Raw genomic sequence first — 7,965 nt, 5'->3', positions numbered from 1 at the left:
TCTGTGCAGCCAAAGACAGAACAGTTAGCATGTTTTGCTCAAACTTTCGCCATGGCATTAGAGCTGGTACAACGTTGTCGCTTGCGAAATCAAAATGATGGCGCCGTGGGTGGAAACTTACAGATTAAGGGGCGGTAATATTATAATGAGATCCCTTTGCCACGTCACCAAGGGAACGAAATCTGACGCGCTTGTTTTCTCAGATGCTTGCAGAAAAAGGCTTCCCAAAACAAAGTTACTGGGTTCAATCTTTTTCACATTTCCTTGGTTGATAGATGCAACCGGGGACCTGATTATAGCACTTAAAACCTGGAAAAAAGTCAGATTTTCATGATATGTCACCTTTAAATTCATTCATGAGGAATACCACTGATGTCTTAAACTGCATTATATTGTACACAAGCCTTTGAATATGTTAAACAACAAATTTAATTCCTTATTTGTTAACTGGCAATCAATTTTTACTTCATAGTTCAAGCTACATACCTGATAGTTTCGCTAATCCAGCCACAAATACCCAAATTATCACCAGGTATGGGGTCTGAACATGATGCCATTTAAATGTGACAATTGGGAGTCCAGTGAGATTCTCTTCCAGTTCATGATGAGGATTCTGGACCACGTTTGCATCTCCACTTAGTCCTTGGATTAAAGGGTTAACAAAACACACCAGGAAAACTGCCCTCAGCAGGCAGAGATAAAGAGAGCTTGCCATTGCAACGGATGAGTGGTAAAGATGCACTTATAGTATCATTCTTATCTCCAGTCTGTGTGTACTATAGCTGTCCTTCACAGAAGCGCACAATAGTCCATTAGAGGTTCCCAGTGTGCTTTGTTCTGCTTGCTTGTCCTGAAGTCCTTGGTGAGACAAAGTATTGCAGTGTCCCCTTTTAGTTAGCTGTCCTTTAAATCTGGTCATTTTCAAAGTTCATCCCTCTTTAAGTGACTTGACTCTCTTTCCATCAGTTGACCCTCTGTGTTTGTGGCTCAGGTGAGAGCAGTGGTTCAATCAGGGTAGCATAAGAGTGTAATAAGAGCAGTGCTGAAACTTCTAGTCAGCCTTTAATTTGTTACACAGAAAGGGGGCTGAGATCTACGTCACTGGACTGTTGTTACTTTGTCACGTTTATGATGATTACTCTTTCTGCTTCCGTTTAAAAATTTTCCTTTGCACTTCACGCTGGTTAGTGTTCAGCCAACTTTAACAGGCTGTACTGTTGCATTGTTACTTTGAAGACTTTCCGGACAAATTTTGGTACAAATATTCTGTCCAGACACTACACCATGTTTATTGTATATTGTATTGTGAGACTTTCTACTGAAAAACACAGAGACCTGTAACAGTATTAGAAGATGTTGAGTGCATAGAGATTTTACGAGATTGTGTAAGAGATTGTTCACCCCAAAATCTGACCTGACTTTCTTTATTAATTCTTGGTCACCATCCACTTATTTTGTTTGGAAAAGAGCAGCTTGGACATTCTACTAAACACCTCATTTTATGTTAGACAGAAGAAAAGTCAAACGGGTTTGGGTTAACATGAGGGTGAATAAATGATGACAGAATATTTATTTTTGGGTTATGCCTTGATTTTTTTCTTTCTTTTTTTTTCTCTTTATTTAGTGTTTTTATAAGCATGTTAACCTTCCTGTTTTGTGAAATCATACTGCTGAGTTCTGATGGCTTTAGTATACACCAGTTTTATAAAAAAGTTTCCACACATTTGAGTTAAACTGTTACTTTACTTGGCCCTGTCTGAGTGTGACGTAAAAAAAGGAAGTGATCGGTATGGCTTGTACCCATGTGTGTGTGCCGGCTTTGATCATAGATCCAGAGATGACAGCTGTACTGCCTACTGAACTGAAAAATAAGTGGAAAGCCTAAGGGCAAAACAACACAACTTCCCCTTGAGAGTGAACTGTTTAGCAATTTAACCCCCCAAAAAGGTATTATTACTTTTTCACAAATATATAAATCTACAAATTTTATTGACACAATAACTCTGAGTAAAGTTTGTTGCTTATAGGTTATGCGTTACTTTATGTCATGCTGTGTTGTGTGTTAATAAGTCGGGGGTTTATGGAAAATTGTTCTGTTTTAAGGTTGTTTTGTGTGTTTGTTCAAATCCTGCTCTGTGATTTTAACAATTTTGTCTGTGTAATGATTTGCACAACTTGCTTACTGCAATGTACACATAATAATGAATTGCACTTTCTTGTTTCAAAAATGCTTCATTGAACATTTACTCAAACATTTTTAACTTAAAGGCTATGCATTTGTTTCCTTTACCGCAATGGATATCTTTTGATATCAGTCATATCAGAATGTATTCCTATAAGAGGAATATAATGTTTATAGAATTCAAATCAGCTTAAAATTTAAAGGATTGATAATCATTGTTTCTTGTGCTCTTTGCATTTTTTTTATTTGCTCATTAGTAACCATTTAAATTGTATTACTCGTCTCAAACTTTGAGTTACGGTTCGAATAATACGTTTTTTCAGACACTATCCACTGATTTCAAGTTAGATTTCACCAGTTCTCATAAAGCATAAAATTCACACATGAATAAGTTACTGTTAAACTATTATTTTTAATGACTTACATTTGAATGACTTCAATTGACTAATAAAACATTAATAGCTTTGAGTAAAACTCAAAAATGAATCATTGTAGATTACAGAAATGCAGAAACAGATATTGTGATACTACAAAGAAGCACCCACAGAATGACCATGCAATAATAAATAATCATATACAACATGCGGATTTAAAAAATGTGTATAGACAGACATGTCCAAGGTCAAAAAAATATCAAGATAGGTCAAGAACGTACCTGAATATAGAACCAATAGACAATTGCTTCTCAGTTCTTAACTCAGACAAAATATGTTTGAGTATAATGATTTTGTCTTTTGAGCTCAATGTTTTCTATTTTCTAGCATGCTGTCAGTGTGATAAAAGTGCCATAACAGCTTCCACAACAATGTGGATTTATAAAGAAACCCTCAAGAGCATTCCATAACCTCATACATAAGTACTTCAATGACAGTGTCTCTTCTAAATCTGTATTTATTTTCTTCCCTTTGCTTATATGTATGCATGTATATATAGCAATGTGACTTCAAGTAACTGCTGCATGTGTATATACATTTTTTAAGATATATGATGAATACTACGATTCGACACTATGATTCCTTAATCTCTGGTCTCATGACATCATAACTGCCTAAAATGAAATGCAGAGGATTAACCTAATCGCAAATTTGGCAGGTTATTGCTGGAACAATATCAGATTACAATTTAGTATGATGTGTTCCGGGCTTTTCCTCAGGCGCCTCGTCATCAACCGAAGCATCAGCCAACGCTAAGGAGTCTGTGGAGTGTGTGCTCATTCTCAGCGGCGCTAGATGTCTCAGGTTGGTGGGCGTCCAGGGCAGTCGACCCTGAGCTCTCTGGGAAGGTGCCACAGCCGTGTTGTTTGCTGTCTCTGTTTGCCAGGGTGGGTTCCGCATGGGTGGAGAGGTGTCCATCTCGGGTATGAACGCTGGATTATCAACACCAGCTGCAGTAATTAGAGTAATTATGATATTGAACTGAGACACCATGGAAACAACCATAAAATAATACATATATTTTCTACACACTTGCACACTTAATGTAAATTTATATGGATCCTTTTCACAGACTGTGATGGCACTTTTCCACAGTTATTAACACTGCAAATGTAGCAAAGTTTTTAATATTTTCTTTTCTTTTTTTTTATGTACATTTACAACAGTATACTTGTGTAACAGAAAACTAGTTAACACTTCTGCACGACTGTTTCTAAGAATCTTCCAACTAATGCAATCAGTCTCCTCTTTTGTAAAGTCATAGAAATTTTATTTTGCTATTGGAACAAATGGGAATGTCAAATTAAATTTGTTTCCATTCATCACTGACGATTTCCGCTTTATAAAACCCCAGAAATGTGAAAAGGGTTCAAATGTACAACATGACATTAATATGTCACTTGAATTCAGTATGTAGCTTGATTCTTACCACCAGGTGCATTTGTGCTTCTCCTGGGAAAATGACCAGCAATTTCACTGCTAGATGCGCTGTCAGCAGAAAACTCAAAATCTGAATGGACAAAGCAAAATAACATTTATATACATGCTAAAATTATACTTCCAGTACTTAAATAAGCATATAAAAATATACCTTCATCTCCATATGGATGGGTTCTGTGTGGGTCCGCTGGCTTTCCATTAGGCTAAAAATACACAATAGAAATACAAATATTGTATAAAATTAGCCATTCTTTCCACTGAGAGCCATTCTTTCCACTGAGAATACACGAAGCATTAAAGATACACGAAAAATACATGAAGAATTAAATTAAATTAATTGCAACTAAAACGAGTAAGTAGTTTTCTTTTTCTCTTTCTTTCTTTCTTTCTTTCAGCATTTTGGGCCGCTGTGCCAAGAATGTGTTTGAGCTGCAGGGTTTAATTTGGATTTGTCTGTGCATGTTTTTTTTACTCTCATAGATTTTGTTACCAATGCCATGCATTATACGACTGCATAGACTGTTAAAGTTAAAAATCATCATATGTGTTCTACTGAAGAAACAAAGTCACCTACATCTGGGATGCCCTGGGGGTAAGCAGATAAACATCAAATTTTAATTTTTGGGTGAACTATCCCTTTAAGTAATTTAGAAAATATGGAGGTGTTTTAGGGTCATAATATTCAATATAAAAAAAGGTCTGTGGCGGTTAACTGACTGATTTATGAAAATAATAAATCAATGTTGGCAACGTTATATTTGTCATTTCTGAGGTAAATGTTATGTTTCGACTGCTCTGACTTTTCACAAGCTATTGCGATTACTGGGTGGCAAGCGTGGTACAAATGTTTTTGCAGATGGGCCCGGGACTGACTTGCTACGCCACTGCTTTGAACCCTATTTCAAAAGATTTTTTTTTACTAAATGTAGACAGCAGGACATGAAGGTCTAATACCTTGTGTGTTGAATCCTTCTTGGGATGTTTGGAGAGTTTTTTCGCAGGGTTAACACCCATCTTAGCCGATTTGAAGGAATCAAGGCGGCTTCTCATGGTTCTTTGAAAGATCTCCTGCATTTCGTCTGGATTCTCTGAGGTGTTATAGTGACTGCGGCTGTAAGTGGCACGGTTCTGGTCAAAAACAGGAGAAATGGATTGGTTTGGATGGAATGGCATTGTGATGAGATTTTCCACTGGGCAGATGTATTGTGATAAGACATCCAAATATTGATAAAGAAACAATATTCCATGTAAAAAAAAAAAAAATTTTTAATTGTGGTTTGAGTGATCAGGACAGTTCTTACATCTCTTCTGCTCTTGTACAGGTGCTGATCTAGTATATGATGGGCACTGAGGTCATTAGGCATGCTCTTCCTGTCTTGCTCATGGATATCCAGGGATACAGATGGAATAGTGTTCTTCCTAGATTGAAAGACGACCAAATAATTGTTGTCAACATGTATTTATCATTCACAACACATTTGAGCCATCTAGTTATTTGTGCAATTTTTTCATTTTTCTCTTTTCTCAAAACCTCATAAAACATTTATACTTCACTTTACAGAGAGGAACTGCATTCAGTTGGGAAAATTAAAATACATTTGGCAAACTACTTACATGACAGAGGTGACTGGAACATTGTCAATGCCAAAATCATATTCTGACATGTCAGCCATAATATTAGGCATGATGTCTGCATACTCTAAAGCAAGCTTCTTCTTGAAGTCGACAGAGGCACTGTCATAATTACGAATGAAAGCCAGAGAACCTTTGCGTTCACCCTAAATGTGAAAAAAAAAATAATAATAAAATTGAGCACATTAATTCTTCAGATTATTCTCTATAGACAGTAGATGATATGTCAACAGAACAGTACAGAAAACTGGAAATAGAAACTGGTGATACTATGTAGAATCAGCAGTTTTGCTCTCACTTCAGTGATGTATTTAGAGGCATCCTCCAGATTGAGTTTGTGGAAGGCACCAAAGATTGGGTCATTGTGCTCTCTGGCATCGCTCTTCATTAGTAGCCAGCAGACATACTTGTCGTCAAAATGCTTCCAACTAAGAAAGAGTAGGGGGAAAATTAGTAAAAATTCTCAAACAAATTTTATACATGTACGTTTGTGAAAAGTGAAATGCTCACTGTCTGGTCCACCAATTATCTCCCATTCGGCCACAGATGTCCTCCATTGCTGTCAGTATGTGTTCAAAAGCCTATAAAGACATACACAATTATATCACCCTTTACTTCACGTTTTGATGTTTAAAATTACCACTAGGCCTACTTAGATGTTGTCCACTGTGCATAGACCAAATCATATTTGCAGTGTAGAAACCAGTGCTGCCAACTAATTTTCAGGGGAAGTTGCTAAAGGAAGGTTGATTTGTTGCTAAAAGTTGCTAAATGTTGCCAAATAAATTTTTAAAAATGGCTAAATTTGTTGCTAGGTGCTTTTGGAAGAAAAAGTTGCTAGGGTAGTCTGAAAATTTAGTCTGCTAAATTGGCAACACTGGTAGAAACTCTATCCATAATAAGCCAGCAGTAGCGAATTTACCTATCTACATAATTTCTTAGTTGGCCTATTGAGCTGCGTCAATATTTTTAAATTATGTAGATTTACAGGAGCAAAGTAGTTTTGTTTTATAAGTGTGCGGGGTATCGTTGCAAAACGCAAGAGAGTCATTTTTTCTCTTCCGGCTATTTAAAATCAGACGCAGAACAAGCAATGATATTTGAATCGGTTGAACCGGTGTGAATCACCGACGTCGCAACGCAAGTTATAGCTACTGTAAGTTTGAATCTGAATCGAGGGGTTCCAGCGTAAAAGACTCGCTCGTTCAACTGATTCGGTTGTGCGGTTTATCGGTCCAAACAGCATACTCATACGTTCAGCCATTACTGTCTAGTTTTATTACTCACCTACCTCACCCAAGCGCTGTAATACAATGAGATTAACAGAAATAAGCAAATAATCATCTAAATGTTTACTCTACAGGCCGAAAGAAAAGCAGCTCACAAAGACATATTGAGGTTAGGTGATAACACTCCATTAATAGACTATGTCAAGCTGGCCACAAAATGCATTTTGAAAGTTTTTAAGAGAGAAACTTTGTATATTTGTAATGGAAATGCTTGTTTATCACTTGGAGATGGGTAACATTACTCATAATTTTTTTTGTCTTGACAGTACAGCAGTGGAGAAAGGTCATTTTATTTAATATTACTGTATATCATTATTACTTGATTTTATAATGTAGCTTTTGTAATAATAAACAAGTTTTGAAAAACAAAGTCATTGTTACGGAAACAGGAAACTAAAATGTCCCAAAAAAATAAGATGCAGTAGAGGGGTACACTATGTGTCGTGAGTGATGGTTACCCTGTTGTTCATTTTTCCATTGAGTGTCAGATCTGACTGAGTTGCCTTTTTAACCTTAAGCCATTGAACCAGTGGTTTCATGGTGATCCCCTACAAAAACAACACACACAGTGACTTCAAGTAAGCCATGTCCGTCGTCAGATGAGGACAACCGGGAGCATCACAAAATGCCGACTTTAATCATTTTGTAATCACAGGCCTTATGAATTTAAAGGGGTCATATGATGCGATTTCAATTTTTCCTTTCTCTTTGGAGTGTTACAAGCTCTTGGTGCATAAATAAGATCTGTAAAGTTGCAAAGACTAAAGTCTCAAATCCAAAGAGATATTCTTTATAAAAGTTAAGAGTCAGCCACGCCATCCTAAAACGACTCGTTTAAACACACCCCCACATGTCTACATCTCTGTGTCGGAAGATTTGCATAACGCCGCCCAAATGTTCACACAAAGAAAGAAGGCGTAACTTTTATTCTCACTGTGGTATTGTTGCCGCCGCCACCTTGTCCTGAAGGCGTTGCGTGTTTCACTGC

General features: G+C 36.8%; 2 protein-coding genes and 1 long non-coding RNA gene across 3 annotated transcripts in view; all 3 read right to left on the bottom strand.

The window, feature by feature from the left end:
• LOC107748719 (sodium/hydrogen exchanger 3-like) overlaps nucleotides 1–715 on the bottom strand; it is a 7,906-nt gene extending 7,191 nt beyond the window's left edge. Inside the window, exon 1 of the mRNA XM_016563667.1 lies at nucleotides 487–715. Within this exon, the coding sequence (XP_016419153.1) occupies nucleotides 487–715 (229 nt within the window). The remainder of the gene's footprint in view (nucleotides 1–486) is intronic.
• Nucleotides 1–1,273, bottom strand: part of LOC107748721 (uncharacterized) — a 13,822-nt gene extending 12,549 nt beyond the window's left edge. The window contains exon 1 of the long non-coding RNA XR_001640958.1: nucleotides 1,260–1,273. This is a non-coding gene — a long non-coding RNA (uncharacterized LOC107748721). The remainder of the gene's footprint in view (nucleotides 1–1,259) is intronic.
• A 1,457-nt stretch (nucleotides 1,274–2,730) lies between these two features.
• Nucleotides 2,731–7,965, bottom strand: part of LOC107748744 (sodium/hydrogen exchanger 3-like) — a 13,383-nt gene continuing 8,148 nt past the window's right edge. The window contains exons 7-16 of the mRNA XM_016563684.1: nucleotides 7,912–7,961; nucleotides 7,436–7,525; nucleotides 6,199–6,269; nucleotides 5,987–6,116; nucleotides 5,671–5,834; nucleotides 5,358–5,475; nucleotides 5,011–5,184; nucleotides 4,208–4,259; nucleotides 4,046–4,126; nucleotides 2,731–3,566 (exon numbers count right to left, since the gene is read on the bottom strand). Coding sequence (XP_016419170.1) covers nucleotides 3,298–3,566; nucleotides 4,046–4,126; nucleotides 4,208–4,259; nucleotides 5,011–5,184; nucleotides 5,358–5,475; nucleotides 5,671–5,834; nucleotides 5,987–6,116; nucleotides 6,199–6,269; nucleotides 7,436–7,525; nucleotides 7,912–7,961 — 1,199 coding nt within the window. The 3' untranslated portion in view covers nucleotides 2,731–3,297. The remainder of the gene's footprint in view (nucleotides 3,567–4,045; nucleotides 4,127–4,207; nucleotides 4,260–5,010; nucleotides 5,185–5,357; nucleotides 5,476–5,670; nucleotides 5,835–5,986; nucleotides 6,117–6,198; nucleotides 6,270–7,435; nucleotides 7,526–7,911; nucleotides 7,962–7,965) is intronic.

Source organism: Sinocyclocheilus rhinocerous, unplaced genomic scaffold, assembly GCF_001515625.1.
Source record: "Sinocyclocheilus rhinocerous isolate Xijiao unplaced genomic scaffold, SAMN03320098_v1.1 scaffold499, whole genome shotgun sequence".
NCBI lineage: Eukaryota > Metazoa > Chordata > Actinopteri > Cypriniformes > Cyprinidae > Sinocyclocheilus > Sinocyclocheilus rhinocerous.
Note: the sequence above shows the minus strand (reverse complement) of the source record. Positions and strands in the feature narration are given on the sequence as shown.